At 42.2% G+C, this 20,927-nt stretch overlaps 1 protein-coding gene across 1 annotated transcript; it reads right to left on the reverse strand.

The window, feature by feature from the left end:
* Positions 1–275: 275 nt before the first annotated feature.
* RPN1 (ribophorin I) lies at positions 276–20,656 on the reverse strand. The gene is made up of 10 exons (XM_084886931.1): positions 20,331–20,656; positions 18,414–18,478; positions 15,208–15,514; positions 10,880–11,089; positions 9,302–9,494; positions 6,744–6,843; positions 4,690–4,828; positions 4,327–4,446; positions 2,157–2,402; positions 276–929 (listed from the first exon to the last, which is right to left on the reverse strand). Exons 1-10 carry the CDS (start codon positions 20,589–20,591, stop codon positions 747–749), a joined length of 1,824 nt encoding a protein of 607 aa, XP_084743057.1. The 5' UTR covers positions 20,592–20,656; the 3' UTR covers positions 276–746.
* Positions 20,657–20,927: the final 271 nt, after the last annotated feature.

Here is a 20,927-nt window from a genome sequence, read left to right on the forward strand (position 1 = left end):
GCCCTTTACATCTGACCTTTGTGATTGGCATCAGCAAGAGCTTTACATGTATCGTGCAGGTGGGAGTCAGCACTTATTTTTAAATTGCCAGTGCACATCATATGCACTAGGTAGTCGGTCAGTCAGTCAGAGGTCGGTCACTTTGCCTTTTATATGTATAGATAGATACTTGTATGCACACTTGCTCTAAGGAGTAAGTCCATTATTTAATGAATAAAAATCACTTGATAAAAGCATTATTAAGTTATGAGAGATTGTCAACAGGACAAAACAAATGTTTCACAGTCCCTGTTTTATTTTATTCTGTTCGCACATTTTAAAAAACATGCATACACTTGCAAAATACTCAAACATCAGGAATTAGAAGGGCATAAAACAAGGAGCTTACAGGCTTAAAAGAATATCGTAGGCTTTAGAATAAAACAAAACCAATCAAATATTAAAAATTTATTTGTTCAAAAACACAAAGATATTTTATTTTTAATGGAATTTAAGTTTTTGGTGTGTGTGTGTGTGTGTGTGTGTGTTTAGTTGTTTGTTTTTAAAGGAACCGTTTAGGGGAAAAAACTAGGCTTCTTGTTTTGTCTAAGGCAAGGCTTGGCTTCTCTTCCTTGAAGGCCTTTTATAAAATACAGATGCCAGCATTCACTGGCCTCAAAGTTCACCCCCTACCCACACATACACACACACACCTGCCATCTGTAAGTGCAGCACCCTGGGCCCACCCAGCAGACAACTGGCAGAACCTACAGAGCATCCATGATGTGGTCAATCTTGGTGACCAGCTCCTGTCGCTTTCCTGAGATGAGCTTTTCGTTCTCGATATACGTGTCTTTCTTGAGCTTGCCAACCACCAGCCGATCAGCTTCCACTGCTGACTTCAGCACCAGCTCCTTGACCTGTGCATCCAGTTTCTGCATTTCGCTCACCTGGCCAAGGCAAGAGCAGGGCAGGGTTTGAGAGTGGTCCCCTCACCCTCATTTAGCAAGGCCCACCACCTCCCATTCCTACAGATCCCAGAACTCCCAGGCCACAGGGGCTGGCTATGAAGGGAGATAGGCTTGGCTTCAAATGCCAGCCTCACACTCCCCAGCAACCCTGTTCCTTTAAGCTCTGACCTTTGTGAACAAAACCCTTCATCACCCCTGGGCCTTAGCTGCAGAAGAGAATTGCAAGAAATAAATGGGAAAATATGTAAAAATCACTTAAACACGGTGCCAGGCACATAATAGGTACTCAAGGAACATTCATTCTCTTCCCTTTGGCTTATCAAATTAGGTGCAGAAATTCACATAGGTAAAGGACTACTGGCAGGGATGTAGTATTAGGTCTGAATGACTCCCATGTTATCACCAACTCGATGTCAGTCTGATCACTTTTATAGCCACATTCACTCAACATTCAACAAATATTTAGTGAGCCATAGTGCTAGGCATGATTCTAGGTTCTGGAAAAAGCACTAAAGACAGATAAGGCATCTGCCCCACAAGAAGCTGACATATTATAAATACTTAAGACATACATAAACAGTTTCAGAAAATGGTAGATGCTATAAAGAAGACAGCACAGGATAAGGAGAATGCTCGGGCGAGGTACATGGAGCGTGTGGTCAGGAACTCTAAAGGATCCTCCAGGGGGAGGGGGGGTTCCCATCCTCCTTTATAAGCCACAAGAACTCACACAGCATATCCCAGGCAGGATTCTCAGCCCTTTACATCAAGCATGTCAAACTTACTTTACATTCACAACCACTATGAGGTAATACTAATAGCATTCGTTTTGAGATAACATGCCTAGGTTTACGAAGTCTGAATCAGAGCCTGGACTTACCCCCTTCTTCTAAGCTTGGTTCTCCTCACGTGGTTCAGTCTGGCTTCCAAGGAGGAAGCAGCTGCTGTCAGTACTGGCCGTGAGGATAGACAGTGCTATGTAATCCAGCAGAGCTTTCTCCACACACAGCTCAGATCCAAGACACCCAAACTTCCTGTCCCACCACAAGGATCAACAATGCCACTGGGTGAGTATCACACTATAAGCCAGCAGTGAGCAAGAGTGCCTGGTGACTGACCCAGACAGGGCCACCATATGATGCTTTAGTTAGTGGGGTACAACTATCTAGCAACGAGCCAAGCGACTTAGTGCTGACAAACACTCACCTTATCGCACAGGTCAGAGCCCTCCGTCTTCAGCCTGGACTGCAGCAGTGCAATCTCACTGGTCAAGGCTTTGTGTTCCGTCTCCAGGTTCTTCTTGCCGCTGTTGAGGATGGACATATCCCGGGACTGCTTAAACCTATTGACAGTCTCATCAAAGTGACGGTAGAGACCTAGTCTCTTATTGACCAGGGTCAAGACCTGCTCTGTGATGCAAGCCACCTTCATCTTGGCTTCCGCAGCCGGATCCTGGAGGAGAGAGAGTATGAGACGAAACCAGGCCTGAACCCACTCCAACCTTCACCTCCCAAAGATCACTCACTACCAGCTGTGTAAACAAAAAAAGCCACCATCTTCTTGGAAAGTCAGAGAATCAAACCTGTACTAACACTGAATCTGGGCCAGTTAGTTCAGCAAGGGGAAAGACTGGGGTCATGAAAATGAAACAGATGTTCACTTCAAAGTCCAGCAGGGCGGACAAACGAATATACGAATGCCAGAGTGCACCATGAAACACATAAGGTGCTGAGGAAAGAGAAATCTCAGCTCAGGTAAGGGCAAGATTCCAGGATGTTCATTATGTCTCTCCTTAAAATACTTCAAGGAAGAACTAGCCGGTTTGACTCAGTGCATAGTGTCAGCCATGGACTGAAGGGTCCCAGGTTCGATTCTGGCCCAGGATCATGTACCTCGGTTGCAGGCTCAATCCCTGGTCCTCTGGTCAGGTGCGTGCTGGAAGCAACCAATCAATGTCTCTCCCACATCGATGTTTCTCTCTTCGTCTCTCCCCTTCCCTTCCACTCTCTCCAAAAATCAATAAAGTCCTAGCTGGTTTGGCTCTGTGGATAAAACGTCTGCCTGTGGACTGAAGGGTCCCAGGTTTGATTCTAGTCAAGGGCACATGCCCTGGTTGTGAGCATGATCCCCAGTAGGGGGTCTGCAGGAGGCAGTCAATCAGTGATACTCTTTCATCTGTGATGTTTCTCTCTCTCTCTCTCCTCGTCTCCCTTCCTCTTTGAAATCAATAAAAATGTATTTAAAAAGAGTTAATATCACCAACACTAGGAACTCCTGATAAGACACTGCAAATGCAACATCACTTTACAGTGTTCTTGCCAAAAATGCATAAATGCATAATCTGAATTTAATCAGGAAGAAACATAAGGTAAGTGTAAACTAAGGACAGTCTACAAACTTCAAAAGGTCTCAAAACTTCAAATATGTCAAGGTCATTAAAGACAAAGAAAGGCCAAGGAACTGTGCCAGATTAAAGGAGACTAGGGAGCTATGATAATTATTCTGAAGTATGAAAAATAATTGCTATAAAAGTTATCACTGGGATAGTCAGCAGCATTTGAACATGGACTGAATTACATGTCCTGAATTTGATCGTTACATGGTGGTTATTTAAGATAATATCCTTGGTTCTCAGGGTGCATACACACTTAAGTGTTCAACGGTCAAGGAGCACAAATGTCTGCAAACTTCTCAAAGGGTTCAGGAAAAATAATGATGTATAGAGGTCAAATGTTAACTGCTATGTCTAGGTGATGAGTATACAAGAGTTATTTTTATCTTTCTTGTAATGTTTCTATAAATGTGAAATTCTTTTAAATCAATAAAACAAAAGCAATTTTTATAGCTTAAAAGATAGGGCTATTTCATAATAAAACCTAGACTCAACCCTTTTGCTTAACAAAGTTAGCAGCTGACCCAACTGCACTACCTTGAGCCTTGGGCAGCCTTACTGGTTTATGGAACCAGCTAGATCAACTTTTTTGCTTACATTTACACTTCTGCTACCCACAGGTCCGTGAGCCCTCTCTGCTGTCCCACAAACTGTTCTCTCTGGCTGAGTGCCCTTCCCACCTTTTCTGCACCTCACCTACTCAAGGTAGCCTTTTCGGGCCCTCAAAAGTACACATTATGCCTGCTGCCCTGTTCCCACAGTACTCACCCACCATTAGCAACCAGTGCGTGCTCCATGATCACAGCTACAAAAACAAGGTATCTTTACAGAAAGGATTAGCAGAAGCCACAGGCAGCAGAGAATCTTCTGGGCCACAAGGAGTTACCTTGGTCTATTGTGACGACCAATGCTCAGTAAGGCTAGTGAAACACGTTATCAAGGGTGCAACATGACAAACTGACAAGAAGAAAAACACAAGGATACCTTTGTGATAGAAAAATCCAATCTGACATAGATGATGACTGTGAAGAACAAGATGTAGAAAGCAGCCACTACCAGCAGGGGCTCCTGCAGCATGAGCACCTTGTTGAATGTGTAGTGCACCTGGGGGGAGAAGCAAGAAGATGGGCTTTGACAGGCTTTCATGGACTCGGAAACCTGGGAGCCAAAGGGCTCCCCTAGCCAACCATCATCCAGGCTGCCCAGCCCACCTGCCCAGCCCTACCCCCTGAGGATGTTGTGTTCAAACCACTCCAGCCCAAGGAGGGAAAGAGGGGTAAGACCTGGCCCCCACCACCCACTCTCTGTGAATGGAGGCATGGGAGACAGAACAGTGGAGTCACGTACCACAATGTCCTGAATGTGCTGTTCTACCAGATTTTTTTTGTAGGCAACAATCACAGGGCGGCCAAATGTGTCCAGGTAGGTGTAGTGCAGCTCATCTGGGGCACGGCTGATTTCATAGGGACTGTCAACCTGGATGTTCCTGGAGGCAGATGGGAATAAAATATAGCCTCAGACAAACTGCACTGACAAAGTAGGCTTATTTAAAATTGGAAAATTCCAAGGCTCAATCCAGGAGGCTTTCAAGGTCATTAAGTTCACACTCCACTATGCTCCCCTTCCAGCACCAGGAACATCTGACCACCTGACCCACTGTCAGAATCCTGAGTATGTTGCTGAGGCAACAACTGTCTGTCTCCCTGCAACCTGCACTCATAAGGCTCACCAGTACTGGCCTACCCCTTGGAGTCACACAGCTCTCAGAACTTTGTGGGCACTCTACCCAACAAGAGCCTCTCAGGGACTTGAAGAGGCTCCTGAAAAGTTTCTTCAAATGTTGTCTCTTCACAGCCTGAAACTTTGCTATAAGGTACAGCTGGACATGTCCTGCTTTTGCCTGCACAGACTCATTCTCCCTTCTCCCAGTCAACAGCACTCTAGTTTTACCTGGAGGAACTACCCATTCCTCAACTGAATGCCTTCCACAGGAAGATCAATCAAGGTGCCTCTCCTTCCGGTGATCAGAGTAGACAAATAACCGAAGGAGGCCAAGTAGATGTTTCCTTTTAAAATGAATCAAGATTAAAATGACAAACAGGTATTTGTCGCTCACACCAAGGGCAGGTGCCCATGTGTGTCCATCAGTTTCAGCCAACTGGAGTCCTGGAGATGCTCTGGCTCTGGCTTTCCTCAGCCTATGCTGTCATTTTAGGATTTCTCTTACTCTTCCAAGTTCATTCCTTTCCATTTAAATTGACCAATTACTACAGCTTGTAACCATAGAACCCTGATACACCATCTGAGATTCTCTCCTCTCCCTCCCATGCCCACCTTTCTAAACCTGGTCTATAGAACCCAGGATAAAATGGGGGCACTGCTCCATTATCCTTCTTCATTCTTTTTTTTTTTTTTTTTTTTTTTACTTTAGAGAGGAAGGGAGAGGGAGAGAGATAAATATCAATGAGAATCAACCGAAACCGGTTTGGCTCAGTGGTAGAGTGTCGGTCTGCAGACTGAAAGGTCCCGGGTTCAATTCCAGTCAAGGGCATGTACGTTGGTTGTGGGCACATCCCCAGTGGGGGGTGTGCAGGAGGCGGCTGGTCGATGTTTCTCTCTCATTGACGTTTCTGGCTCTTTATCTCTCTCTCTTCCTCTCTATAAAAAATCAATAAAATATATTTTTTTAAAATGATGAGAATCATCAATTTGCTGCCTCCTGCACGCCCCCTACTGGGGATTGAGCCTGCCACCGGTATGTGCCCTTGACTGAAACTGACTCTAGGACCCTTGAGTCTGCAGGCTGATGCTCTATCCACTGAGTCAAACCAGCCAGGGCTCTTCTTCATTCTATTAACATAGCACAAGGGCTGCCTGACTGTCCTGACTCTGAGTTATTTCCTATTGCAGATCATCCCATCAGATTCAGGCCATCACGGTGGCCTCCTAAGGTGACTTTGATACTGCTCCTGTCACACAAAAGCACTGTATTTGAGGAGTATTTCCTAAATAAATCTTATTCCCTCATCTGAATCTAACTTTTCTATTTAAACTCCAGTTAAAAGATCCCTGTAGGCTTCTGTCAAAGCTATATACTGATACCCAGCTGGCATGGCTCAGTGGTTGAGCTATAAACCAGGAGGTCACAGTTCGATTCCGGTCAGGGCACATGCCTGGGTTGTGGACTCGATTCTCAGTGTGGGAGGCAGCCAATCAATGATTCTCTTAAATCAATGATGTTTTTTTCTTTCTCTCCCCTCCCCCTTCCTCTCTAAAATCAATTTTAAACTATATACTGAGCACTTTAAACTATATACTGCCTCCTCCACACAGAATGTCTTTGAGTAACCAAGGGCACCACCAGAGAAATGGGAACAGAGGAAAGGAGCAGTCACACTCACCTGGCTCCTTCGGGCAAGATGATCTTCACGGTCAGAGAATCTATCACTTGCTCATCAAATACATGGTCCACAAACCTCATTTTCAGTGCATATTGGTCACCTGAAGGATCAAGCAAACACATGCAATGATGTGAAAAATTGAGAAAATAGGACAGGAGACAGGGGGAGTACATCCCACCTTACACAGAGAGGAGTAAAGATACTATCTGAAGTTAATGCACTAGGAGACTCTGGAAGACAGAGATGGTGGTAGCAGCATAGATTTTGGATCTTCCCCAATTTCCACATAAAGACATAGCACTACATAACAAAATAAAAAACCCATGGACCATGTTCAAAACAAAACTAGGTAATATGACATCTCCAAAGCTCCAAAATACAAGGGGGTGTAGTCCACAAAACACCAACAGCCACACGACCTACACATTATCAGTGTCTGTAAATGCTAAAGCAGAAGGAAGCAACAGGGCAACTGATAGACCTGAGAAAAGAAGAGCCCCTGACAGACAATAGGTTCACTTGAGAGAATGGCAGGCGAGCTGGAGAAGAGCAACTAAAACTCAAGAGTCCTACACCCTGCACAGCGGGCAAGTAAAATGGGCCGCAGGACATTTGTAAGTCTAGAGCAGTCTAGTCCCTGAGCACTTTGGAAAGTCCACCAGAGCTCCCCTTCCAGGACAGCACCCTACATGGATGAAAAACTGGGGTAGAATAAAAAGCAAGCATAATGGGAACAGAGCTTTAGGAAAACAAAGCCAGAGACAGCTCAGAAAGCAAGCCACCATATTTTTTAATACTACACTAAAACAACAGAGAATTGGGCAGCTACAATTATTCCTCCTAGAAGTTCACATTAAAAATGAGCAACAGGCTCTAGCCGGTTTGGCTCAGTGGATAGAGTGTTGGCCTGCGGACTGAAAAGTCCCAGGTTCAATTCCGGTCACGGGCATGTACCTTGGTTGTGGGCACATCCCCAGTAGTTGTTGTGTAGGAGGAAGCTGATAGATGTTTCTAACTCTCTATCCCTCTCCCTTCCTCTCTGTAAAAGATCAATAAAAATATATTAAAAGAAAAAAAAAAAAAAAAAGAGCAACAGCCCTAGCTGACTTGGCTCAGTGGATAGAGTCAGCCTGAGGACTGAAGGGTCCCAGGTTCGATTCCAGCCAAGGGCACATGCCTGGGTTGCAGGCTCAATCCCCAGTAGGGGGCATGCAGGAGAATGTTTCTCTCTCTCTCCTCCCTTTCTCTCTGAAATCAATAAAGAAAATTTTTTTTAAATGAGCAACAGAAAAGTATCAGACTCCCCCTTTTATATTGCTATATTTTAAAAACTTATGTCAACTATAATTAAAAATAATTTAAGTTACAAAAAAAAAAATCCCTAGAGAAAATGAAAGCATACCAAAAGACACGCCCACAAAACCAATTAAATTTGTTCCTACTATTTCAAACAAGCTAAAGGTATTATGAAAATGACACAAGTTATGAAAAAGCAATATAAATCAAACTTATTCAGAAAAAAATTCAGAAAAGTTTCAGAATTCAGAAAAAATTTTAGAAATAAGAGAAAAAAATCATTTTATAAATGAAGGCTAACCTAGGAGGAATGTGAATGAATAAACAGATAATGCCTTACAATAAAAAGGTAAAAAGAAGTTTTATTTTTTAATGTATTTTTATTGATTTTAGAGAGGAAGGAAACATCAATGATGAGAATCATTGATTGGCTGCCTCCTGCACGCCCCCTACTGGGGATGAGCCCACAACCTGGGCATGTGTCCCTGACCAGAATCGAACCCAGGACCTCTCAGTCTGCAGGCCGACATTCTTTCCACTGAGCCAAACCAGCTAAGGCAAGAAGAAAAGCTTTATTTATTTATTTTTTTAATATATTTTATTGATTTTTTACAGAGAGGAAGCGAGATAGATAAAGAGCCAGAAACGTCGATGAGAGAGAAACATCGACCAGCTGCCTCCTGCACACCCCCTACCGGGGATGTGCCCACAACCAATGGACATGCCCTTGACCGGAATCGAACCTGGGACCTTTCAGTCCGCAGACCGAAGCTCTACCACTGAGCCAAACCGGCTTTGGCAGAAGAAAAGCTTTAAATGAAGAAAAGATTCAAGAGAAAATGCCAAATACTGAAGACTGGCAAAGATTCAACCCCCACTGAGCCATGCCGGCCAGGCATAATACCTCAGCCTTTTTAAGAATGATAAAAAAAATATTCTTCCTCCCCATCTAGAAGAACTGGCAATTGTGAAATAATAACTGCCAGACGCCCTGGCTGGTTTGGCTCAGTGGATAGAGCTTTGGACTGCAGACTGGAGGGTCCCAGGTTCGATTCCAGTCAAGGGCACATGCTCAGGTTGCGGGCTTGATCCACAGAAGAGGCAGCGGATCAATAATTCTCTCTCATCATTGATATTTCTATCTCTCTGTCTCTTTTCCTTCCTCTCCGAAATCAATAAAAATGCATTTTTTAAAATAATAAATGCAAGAAATTAAAGAAAAAGATGGTGTCTCCATTTTCTACTCCCTTACTAAGACTGACCCAAATTATAGAGGTACTCATAGCTTGGGAGGTTGTAGCCAACGATGTAATGGGTCTTCCACCCTCCAAAAAGAGGGAAACGAGGCCGGATTTCCATCTCTACAGAGTCATCTAAAATAAGGAGGTGGCTGGTGGAAACATTGCCAATCTCATCCCGGTAATAAACATCCTGGGCAGCAGCAGGAAGAATGGTCTGCAAGAAAATGAACATACATTTTTCAGAGGAATTAATCTAAATAGAGAAAATACTTTCTGCACCAAAATCTTCATCCTAGTACTACTCGATTAAATTAATCCCCGAACTGTAAACAATCTAGAGGCTAACTTTTCCCCCAAGGCTTCAGAATGTCTAGATATCAAATCTACTTCTCAAAAAGGTCGATAGCCAAATTCTTCTACAAGTAAATAATAAAGAGAATCATAATTACCTTTGCAAATAAGAACAAAGGTAAAAACAATCTGAAAGTTATTTTACAGAGGGAAACTAAAGATGGAAGAAATGACATCAAATAACTAGGTGACAGACAAGGTTATAGAAAGGTTTTCTCCACATAATATATATTCTTTATTGTAGCTTCCAAATCTGGAAGTATACTTTGATAATCAGGGGGGAAAATGTAATATATTTTTCATACAGCAAACCCTTCTATAATATGTAAGTACACATGAAAATGCTTATAAGATTTCATTTATAAGGCAAAAAAGATAAACTATATATATAAAGTATGATCAATTGCTTTTCTTAGAAGTGTAAAAGAAAAAATATTAAAATGTCAGCAATTTTAATTATGAAGGGTGGTATTATTTTTCCTTTTTCTATTATTTAAGTTTTCTTTTAAAAAAATGATCTAGTTATATAAATGAGGGCCTTTTTATATGCATATGTGAATAGTATATTTTTCCTTGTATATGTATATATTTTTCTTATATATATGTATACATATACACATTTTTTTAAATTGTATTTCAGAGATGAAGGGAGAGGGGAAAAAGAGATAGAAATATCAATGGTAAGAGAATCATTGATTGGCTACCTCCTGCACGCCCGTACTAGGAGTCAAGCCCATAACCCAGGCAAGGGTTGACAGAAATCGTACCCAGGACCTTTTAGTCCATGGACTGATATTCTATCCACTGAGCCAACAGGCTAAGGTAATGAGGGTATTTTTTTAAGGATTCTTCCTCTTGGTTCTAACCCTGTCACCCAACCACATAAACAGCAATTAATCTTAAACAACTGCCCATATTTAGCTACTTTAAAAAGTAAACGAGCCGAAACCGGTTTGGCTCAGTGGATAGAGCGTCGGCCTGGAAACTGAAAGGTCCCGGGTTCGATTCCGGTCAAGGGCATGTACCTTGGTTGCAGGCACATCCCCAGTAGGGGGTGTGCAAGAGGCAGCTGATTGATGACTCTCTCTCATCGATGTTTCTAACTCTATCCCCCTCTCTTCCACTCTGTAAAAAAATTCAATAAAATATATTTTAAAAAATTAAAAATTAAAAAAATAAAAAGTAAACAAAAGAACAAATATAATAAAGTCATAGTTTCTACCAATGTCCAAGCTTAACACTCCATACCTTAAAAGAACGGATGGAGGATATACCACTATCGGGTTGCCTCTGGTAATCATAGCGTGAAAAAGGTCCCTTAAGCACAGCCCCTGTGTGCTTCAAGTCCACATTTTCTTCCACAGCAATATTACCCCAGTGAGAGACCTCGATGACTCGGGTCATGCTGGTGATAGTAAGAAAAGGGCTGTTGTTCTCATAATGTACTTTAAAAGTATCCTGTAGAAGAAGAAAACAATTCAAAGTTCAAATCAAACTGATTAGAAGCTACATATAAGCAACAGAATGATTAAATTATAATATATCTAATGTATGCAACATTTAAAAAAATTTACTAAGAATTTTTAATACTATATAGAAATATTCATAATGTAGAAAAATAGGATATACAAAATTCTTCTAAGTTCTAACACAAATATCACTTGTTTATAAAAAAAAAAAATGTCTTTACTTACAGCAACTATGTAAAAAAAAAAAAGATTCTGAAATGTAATACATAAGAACACCACATACAGGAAGCAGAATTAAAGATTATTTGTACTTTTTCCTTATAGTTTTAATTTTTCCATTTTTCAATTACAGCCAACACTCAATTCTACATTAGTTTCAGGTGTACAGTGACTAGACATTTATATAACATATGAAGTGATCCCATGATAAATCTACACCATAGTTATTTCTGTTCTCTATGCTGCACTTTATATCCCAGTGACTATTTTGTAACTGCCAATTTATACTTCTGAATTCCTTTCCCTTTTCACCTGGCAACCATTAGTTTGTTCTTTGCATCAGAGTTTGTCTCTGTTCCGTTTGTTCATTTTTTTAGATTCCACATATAAGTAAAATCATATGGTATCTACGGTATTTTTCTTTGGCTTATTCCACCCAGCATAATACCTTCTAGGTCTATCCATGTTGTTACAGATGGTTTAGATTCATTGTTTCAAAAGGCCAACTACTCCATTGCATGTATGTATCACATTCTCTTTATCCACCCGTCAATAGATGGACATGTTAATTCCATATTTTGGCTATTGTAAATAATGCTGTAATGCACACAAGAATGCAAACATCTTTTCAAATTAGTGTTTTGGATTTCTTTGGACATATACCTAGAAGTGGGTCAGATGGTAGCTCTGTCTTTAATTTTTTGAGGAACATCCATACTGTTTTTTATACTGGCTGCACCAATTTGCAATTAGACCAAAAAGCATGAAGGTTTTCTTTCTCTACATCTTCACCACAACTTAGTTAATTTATTAACAATAGCCATTCTGACAGGTCTAAGGTAATACCTCATTGTGGTTTTAATTTACATTTCTCTGATTAGTGATGTTGAGCATACTTTCATATGTCTACTGGCCAACTGTATGTCTTATTTGGAGAAATGTCTCTTCAGGTCCTCTGATCATTTGTTACAGATTGTTTTTCAGTTAACTGCCATGTGTCCAAAAGAGAAACCAATAAAAGGTCCACTGCTGCATCTATAGACACTTATGGTGTACAAAGGGTTAAAGAGACTATCTTTACCCAATTGTACATTTTGACTCCTTTGTCATAGATTAATTGTTCCAGTTCTGTGAAAAACACCATTGGTATTTTGATAGGAATTGCACTGAACCTATACATTGCTTTAGGTAGTATGAACATTTCAACCATGTTAAAACAGCTCAACCATGTTTATGCTTCCACTAAATTTTATCTTTTTCAATTTCTTTCTTTGATGTCTTATAATTTTTTGAGTCCAGGACTTCCAATGTATATAGGTGGGGAAAGCAGACATCCATGTCTTGCTCTTGATCTTTAAAAAAATGCTTTTAGCTTTTCATCATTATGATGTAAGATGTGGGTTTGTCACATATGGCCTTTATTATGTTGAGGTATGTTCCCTTTATTCACACTTTACTGAAAGTTTTTATCATAAATGGATGCCATATTCTGTAAAAATGCTGTTTTGTGTGATATTGATGTGATATGGTTTTCATCATTCATTCTGCTTATGTGGTGTATAATGTTAATTGATTTGTAGATATTGAACAAATCTTATATCCCCAGAAATAAATCCCATTTGATCATGGGCACAATCTTTTTAATATACTGCCAAATTCAGTTTGTTAATATTTTAAGACATTTGCATCTAGGCTTATCAGGGATGTTGGCCTATAATTTCTAGTTTTTCTGTAATATCTTTATCTGGTTGTGGAATCAGGGTGATGCTGACCTCATAAAATGAACTTCGAAGTCTTCCCTCCTCTTGAATTTGTGAAAATAGTTTTAAGTACAATACATAATTCTTATTACTGATTCAATTTTGTTAATAGTTATCAGTCTATTCAGATTTCCGTTTCTGACGGATTCATTCTTTTGGAAGATAGTATGTTTCTAGAAATATATCCATTTCTTCCAGGTTATTCAACTTGGCAAACAATTGTTCACAATATTTACTTATAATCATTTATACTTCTCTTTCATTTCTAATTTTATCTGGGTCCTCTCTCTTTTCTTCTTCATGAGTCTAATTAAAGATTTAGCATGTAGCCCCACCAATGTGGCTCAGCAGTTGAGTGTCAACGCAGAAACCAAGAGGTAGCCAGTTTGATTCCCAGTCAAGGCATATGCCTAGATTGCAGGCTCAATCCCTGGTAGGGAGCCTGCAAAATACAGCCAATCAATGATCATCTTTGATGTTTCTATCGCTCTTTCCCTCTCTCTTCCTCTCTGAAACCAATTAAAATGTATATATTAAAAAAGAAAATGTAAGAATTTTAACTTTAAAAAAATTAAATCTATAGAAAGCATTCTTAAAAGTTATAAACAACCCAAAATGAACATATAGCCCTAACTATATGTTAAATGGAATTTGAAAGAGAAAACAGAGGGGGAAAAAATAGAAAGAAAACAGGGTGAAATGATGTAATTCCTAAGATTTGCTTTAAATTATCACAGGGGGGGAAAAGGACAGCAAAAGCAAGTGTGCTGATTATCTTAATAACCACTGAATCTAAGTGATGGGTGTACGGGAGTTTGTTATAATATTCTCTATACTTTTACATATGTTTGAAATTTTCCATAACAAAATCTTATTTTAAGACTTAATTGCTCCTTCTACCTTTAAGGCCCAACCAGGGCTCAGTAATGGAGCCAGCTTTACTACCCACAGCAGCTACTCCAGCCACACTAGACAACATACCACATATTTTCCCATCTCTTTTTTTTTTTTTCAATCCTCATAAGAGTATATGTTTAGAGAAAGGAAAAGGGGCGGGGAGAGAGAGGGAGAGGAGAGGAGAGGGGGAGAGGGAGAGAGGGAGAGAGGGAGAGAGAGGGAGAGAGAGAGGGAGGGAGAGAGGGAGGGAGGGAGGGAGGGAGGGAGGGAGAGAGGGAGAGAGAGAGGGAGAGAGGGAGAGAGGGAGAGAGGGAGAGAGAGGGAGGGAGGGAGGGAGGGAGGGAGGGAGGGAGGGAGGGAGGAAGGAAGGGAGGGAGGGAGGAAGGAAGGGAGGGAGGGAGGGAGGGAGGGAGGGAGAGAGGGAGAGAGGGAGAGAGGGAGAGCGCGCACACGAGCATGCGCAACATCGATCAGCTGCCTCCTGTATGCACCCTGACCAGGGGTTGAACCCACAACCTAGGTATGTGCCCTGACTGGAAATCAAACCCACAACCTTTTGGTGTATGTGACATTCCAACCGAGTCACCCAGCCAGGGTTCCTATTTGTGTTCTTATCCTCAGGCCTCTGTTCTTTTTTCCTTTTTTTTTTTTTTTAATATATATTTTTATTGATTTCAGAGAGAAAGAGAGAGAGAGAGAGAGAGAGGGAGAGAGAGAGAGAGAAATATCAAGGAGGAGAGAGAATCATTGATTGGCTGCCTCCTGCATGCCCCTTACTGGGAATTAATCCTGCTACCCAGGCATGTACCCTTGACCGATTATCAAACCTGGGATCCTTCAATCTGCAGGCTGACACTCTAACCACTGAGCCAAACCAACTAGGGCCTTTGACCTTGTTATTGCCTCAGCCTAGAATGCCTTGTTTCCTTCTCCCCCAACTTCTACTCCAACTCTCCAAATGCTATCTGCTTTAAAAAGTGTTCCTAGGACATATATATACTTTCAACCATAACATTTTTTTAATAATAAACAAATAAAATTCTTCCTAAACTCACAGCCTTTATCTGTACTCCCAAAAGAACAATGACCCCATGGAGTCATTCCACAGCAGGGTAAAAAACTGATCTTGGATTTCCACCTACCCTACACCACCCAATCTATCAACTAACTAGTTGCCGCTCTAGAAGCCCTCTGAAGTAGACAGGGATGAATAAGACTCCTTTGAGCCTACCTGACTATAGGCAGGGATATCTCTGAAAGGTCCATAATCCAGGAGGTCCTCAGATCGCGTGGGGTTTCCCAACTTGGTGTAGCTCTCCACATTTCGAGAGGCAAGCTTCACACGCATAGTTTGTGTCTTTGTGGGATAGGGGGAGTAGAAATAATGGTTGCCCTCAAACACCACAAACTGTTTCTCTGATTGAGTGATCTGGGTTGGATATGGCTGAAGCACATGTGTATAGACTGTTTCCAAAATAACTGAAATCTTCATCCCAGGATCAAGAGCAACTGGTAACTTGACCATGAAGAATCTACCACTGCAGGAAAAATGAGGCAAGAGAATTAAGGAAATTAAAAACAGCTAGGAACTCAGTCACAGCAAAATTTTGTACCCAAGATAAAAGCACAAAATAAGCCAGTTGGAGAAAGATAAATACCACATGATCTCACTCATATGTAGGATATAATGATCAACATAATTTGATGAACAAGTTGGTCCGAAGGTTGTGGGTTATTGTTAAGCTGATTAGCATAATTTGATGAACAAGAATAGATAAAGAGACAAATGGGGCAGGAAGGAGTTAGAGAGCAACCAAAGGACTTGTATGCATGCATATTAGCATAACCAATGGACACAGACACTGGGGCAGTAGGGGCTTGCCCTGACTGGGAATGACTGGAGGAGAGGGGATCATTGGGGAAAAGGAGACATGTAAAACTTTAGATAATAATGAGAGAAAATAACAACAAAAAGATAAAAGCAGTTATATTTAAGACATCACCTTTAACCTATTAATTAAAACCTTTTAAGATAAATATCTGGATATTCATCTCAAGATTGTTTATAATAGTAAAAGAGTATAAAACAACATAAATGTCCAACAATAGAATAACAGTTTTAAAAATTCTAGTAGAGGGCCACACAATAGGATATTGGCAGCCACTAAAGAAGATACTTAGATCTATATTAAATATATCCATGTACAATGTAAATAACAAATTAGTTTACAAAAGAAACAGTGTGTTGCTGAAACAGGTTTGGCTCGGTGGATGGAGCATTTCTCTATCCCTCACCCTTCCTCTGTAAAAACTCAATAAAATATATTTTTTTAAAAAGAAAAAGAAACAGCGTGATTCCTTTTAAAAACATACACACATACAAATGTATGTGAAGAAAATGTCTCAATGAATGTTCCACACAATGTTTAATGGTAACCGTCTCAGGATAGGAAGATAAGCTTCATTTTGTTGTTTTTCCAATTTGTTTCATAATGAGCTTATACTCTCATAACCAGAAGGAAATAAAGCTGTTAGCATTTTAAAGAAAAAGAGATGCCTGAAAACTACTATAATTCATATAGAGAATTAACTCAAAAAAGTAATGAGTTTATTATGCTATGAGACCAATTCCTTACAGACCCAGAAACCATTTGTGGAAAACTGAAGACTTTTTAACATGCTGCCATGGTATTTAGAGTCCTTAAAGGTCTTCACCAGGCACATCTTTATACTTCATAGCACTACTCTAAAGTACCTACTCAAAATATAATAAGCCCTATACCTTCTCTAGAAACAGTCTTAACCAATTCTTGGTTTCAAGTCTCAATTCTGCTTCTTGTCCCATTCTGTCCTGAGATCTAAACTCAAATTTTCAAATGTTCATTACTAGACAATTCCACTGACTACCCCACAAGCAATTCAAAATATCCAATATCTAATACCATTCATGATCCTAATTTCCCGCCTCTATTAATATTGCGCTGCCACAGAGGTGGGAGAGGCTCACACGGCTACAGCTGCTCTCACCAGCCATGAGCCCAGTGTCTGGCGCCCATTGGTTAGCTGAACAGCACTCCCGCTGTGGGAGCGCACTGGCCACAAGGGGTAGCTCCTGCATTGAGCATCTGCCACTTGGTGGTCAGTGTGTGTCAGAGACCAGTCAACTGGTCGCTTAGGCTTTTATATATATAGAAGATAGCCCAAGATTTTTTTTCTTGCCCTGGCAGGCTGGCCCCGTTAGTTAAAGAATAGTCCCATACACCAAAAGTTTACGGGTTCAATTCCTAGTTAGGGCACATAACCTGGGTTTAGGGTTTGAACCCTAGTCAGGGCATATACAGGAGGCAACCAATGGATGTTTTTCTCTCTCTCTCTAAAAGCAATGAAAAAAAATAAATCCTCATTCTGGCCAGTGTGTCTCAGTTGATTGAAGTGTCATCCTGTGCAATGCAGGGTCACAGGTTCAATTCTTGTTCAGGACACATACCCAGGTTTGGGGATTCTCTAGTCAGAGCATATAACTCCCAATTGATGTCTTTCTCACACATCAATGTTTCTCTTTCTTCCTCTCTCTCTAAAAATCAATAAAAATTGCACTAGCCAGTTTTCTCAGTGGATAGAGCATCGGCCTGCAGACTGAAAGGTCCCAGGTTTGATTCTGGTCAAGGGTACATGCCTGGGTTGTGGGCTCAATCCCCAGTAGGGGGAATGCAGAAGGCAGCCAATCAATGATTCTCATCATTGATGTTTCTCTCCCTCTCCCTTCTTCTCTGAAGTCAATAAAAATATATTTTAAAAAGTAAAGTATCCTCTTAGTCGGTTCTCAATGGTTAGATTGTCAACCCTTCAGACTGAAGGGTCCTGGGTTCGATTCTGGTCAAGAGCACGAAACTTGGTTGCAGGCTCCTTAATAAAATGTTTTAATATAAATAACTAATAAGTGCCAGTCCCCTGAAGTTAAAGCTGAGAACTAGGCCAACCCCAGCATTTAAATAGCTCAGTCTACTTCCTGCAAAGAGGCATCACTTTCCATGCCCTGAAGTCTTGAAAGTGAGGGTGCTGCCTGCCCTGGAAAACAGGATAGTAGCTAGCCATTGATGAGAGGATATGTGCTGAGACATACAGCTTGGAGTTCTCATCTATTGGATCGGGATCCGTAGGGCTACACAGATGAGAGACCTGGGATAGAAAACAACTGCTTTCCTCTTGTAAAATAAACTGCCACTGTTAGGGGAATCTAATTTTAGCAAGTTATCAGAAAGCATATCAAAATATGTTAGAGTCTGTTGCTTGCTACCACACACTATATTAATTGAAGCAGCTTTTAATATGCCAGGTACTTTCTAAGCAATCCTTCTATCTTATGATTCTAATGCTGACAGGATAAATTATAACAAGAGGCAAATACAGATATAGATATGCTGACTATTAGCTTACCTTTTACCCTTAATTTTTGTTTCTCGTACTTCCAGATGGTTCTCTTCCTCATCTTCTCCCTTCACCTATAAAAAGACAAAAAAAAAAGTCATTCCTTTTTATGTCTTTTGACGTCTAAATTTTGAGTCAGTAATTAACCAACAGCCTCAGAATGTTCACTAAAATATTCAAACTACCAGAACGTTTTACAGATTGAATTCTGGTTTCAGTAACAATTTAAAGGTGGCAGCACATATTTAAATGAAGTGTAAACCTATCTTTCCACAAACCTGAGTAGAAATGAGCAAATGCTCACAATAGACAATGTGAATAGGAGTCGTCGTTTCAGCAGTATAATCTCCATGCCAATACTGGTTTGGCTCAGTGGATAGAGCGTTGGCTTGCGGACTAAAGGGTCCCGGGTTCGATTCCAGTCAAGGGCATGTACATGGGTTGCGGGCACATCCCCAGTAGGGGGTGTGCAAGAGGCAGCTGATTGATGTATCTCTCTCATCGATGTTTCTAACTATCTGTCCTTCTCACTTCCTCTCTGTGAAAAATCAATAATATATTAAAAAAAAAAAAAAAAAAAAAAAAAGTATAACCTCCATAAAGTCCAGTTTATAGCTCCAGATTCAGTCAGAAAGTAAGGTGTGCTTAGAAGAAATATGATTCCGTAATGACTCTTAATAACTGGGTAATCACTTAATGGATTGCTGCTGTCTAATGAAAACAGCAATAAAAAGCAAAGCTCCGGCCCTGGCCATTGTGGCTCAGTTGGTTGGAGCATTCTCCCATACATGGAAGGTTTCAGGTTTGGTCCCGTCAGGGCACCTGCAGGAGGCAACCAATCCATGTCTCTCTCATTGACGTTTCTCTCTTTCTCATTCTCTGCCCTCCCCACCCCCTTCCTCTCTGTCTAAAATTAATAAACATATCCTCGGATGAGGATTTTTTTTTAATCTTTAAAAAAAAAAAAAGCTCTGTAGCTGTATATCCCCAAAGCCAGCATTTCCTTTCCTTGAGAGTCTTAAAAGTGTATGGTGAAATACCTGGAAGTACACAAGCAGACTTGTGAACTGGAAGTGTGAATGGGAACCAGAAAGGGAAGGTAGAGAACTGGATTTTGCCTTTCTGTACAGTTTAAATGGGCTTACAGTATTTGCATGATTTTTAAAACTTGCCAAAACCGGTTTGGCTCAGAGGACTGAAGGGTCCCGGGTTAGATTCCGGTCAAGGGCAAGTACCTCGGTTGCGGGCACATCCCCAGTGGGGGTGTAGGGGTGTGTGTGTGTGTGTGTGCAGGAGGCAGCTGATCGATGATTCTCTCTCATCGATGTTTCTAACTCTCTAACCCTTTCTCTTCCTCTCTGTAAAAAATAAGTAAAATATTTTTTAAAAACTTAAGAATAAAATTTTAATTAAAAAGCGTTCAACAGCAACCTTATGAAGCGTGTCACATTAACAACGGTTTCAAACGATTACGAAGTTAAACACGGAACCTACCCCTGACTTTTCTGGTTGTATTCAATGGTATCTAGAAAGAAGCCCTGCCCACCTAGAGCCAGATACTGAACTAAAGAAATAAAATTTTAACTCATTCATTCGTCCTCCGATCGGACTCCGGCGCTGGGTCGTGAGGATCGCAGAGCCGGTCCGGTGCGCAGCGGCAGCCGAACATGCCCTCCCCCGGGGCTGCAGTCTGTGTCTGACCGGCGAGGGGGGTCGCCCGGCCCGCGCTCCCCGGCGCCGGCCGCGGGGGCCGCCGAGGGGAGGCCGCAGAGCGGGCCGCGGGCCGCGCCGCCGGGCGGGCTAACGCTGACGTGTCCGTCGCCCGGCGCCACCGCCCCCCACGCCCGGGCCCGCTTCTCCCGAGGCCGAGAGCAGCGCGGAGTCCACCGACCGATGCTCCGAGGGCCGAGGGCCCGCCCCGCTCACCTGCGCGCCGAGGTGCGCCAGCCGGGCCTCGAGCTCCGGCTCCAGGGCCAGCAGGAAGGAGGTGGCGCGGGCCGTGGAGCCGCCGCCCGGGTGCGCCAGGACCACCTCGGCCGTCACCTTGGCCAGATGGCTGCTCAGGTCCACCGTGCGCTTCACGTCCTCGTTGACCAGCGGCGGCGCTTCGGGAGAGGCGCGACCGGGCGCGGGGGCGCAGGCCCCGAGCAGGAGAAGCACGAGCAGCCGGGAGGCAGGGACCTCCATGGCAGAGACCGAGCGGAGCTGCAGGCCGCGCGCGCGCCGCCGCCCCGCCTCCGGCCACCGCGCAGCCGCTCATTGGGCGCGGGCTGGCGCCACGCGCTGGCGAAACAGCGGAGGGAAGGACCCCGTCTCCAGGGCAACGGGCGGCCCCGGGCGCCTGACTGCACGGCCCCGCATTTATTCCATTCTTAGGGGAACTAGCCACAGCCTATCCGCTCTCTCTCACCATCCTTCCCCTGCCGTCAGCCTGGCCTTTCTGCTCCTCGAGACAGTAAAACTTAACTCAAACGGAGGAAGTAAGGGCCTAGGCAGAAGTTTAAGCAGAAACAGGGTATCTGC

The sequence above is a fragment of the Pipistrellus hanaki genome (assembly GCF_964339955.1).
Source record: "Pipistrellus hanaki genome assembly, chromosome: 6".
In the NCBI taxonomy this organism is placed as follows: domain Eukaryota; kingdom Metazoa; phylum Chordata; class Mammalia; order Chiroptera; family Vespertilionidae; genus Pipistrellus; species Pipistrellus hanaki.

What these genes read in the sequence shown, in the direction of transcription:
- RPN1 (XM_084886931.1), bottom strand. Translation starts at nt 20,591, where the DNA reads ATGGAGGTCCCTGCCTCCCGGCTGCTCGTGCTTCTCCTGCTCGGGGCC. An exon ending in CCTCCATCCGTTCTTTTAAG is followed by an intron (nt 9,495 to 10,879) that starts GTATGGAGTGTT and finishes ATTTTCTTGCAG; the next exon opens with ACCATTCTTCCTGCTGCTGC. An exon ending in TGAGTACCTCTATAATTTGG is followed by an intron (nt 6,844 to 9,301) that starts GTCAGTCTTAGT and finishes TTGATCCTTCAG; the next exon opens with GTGACCAATATGCACTGAAA.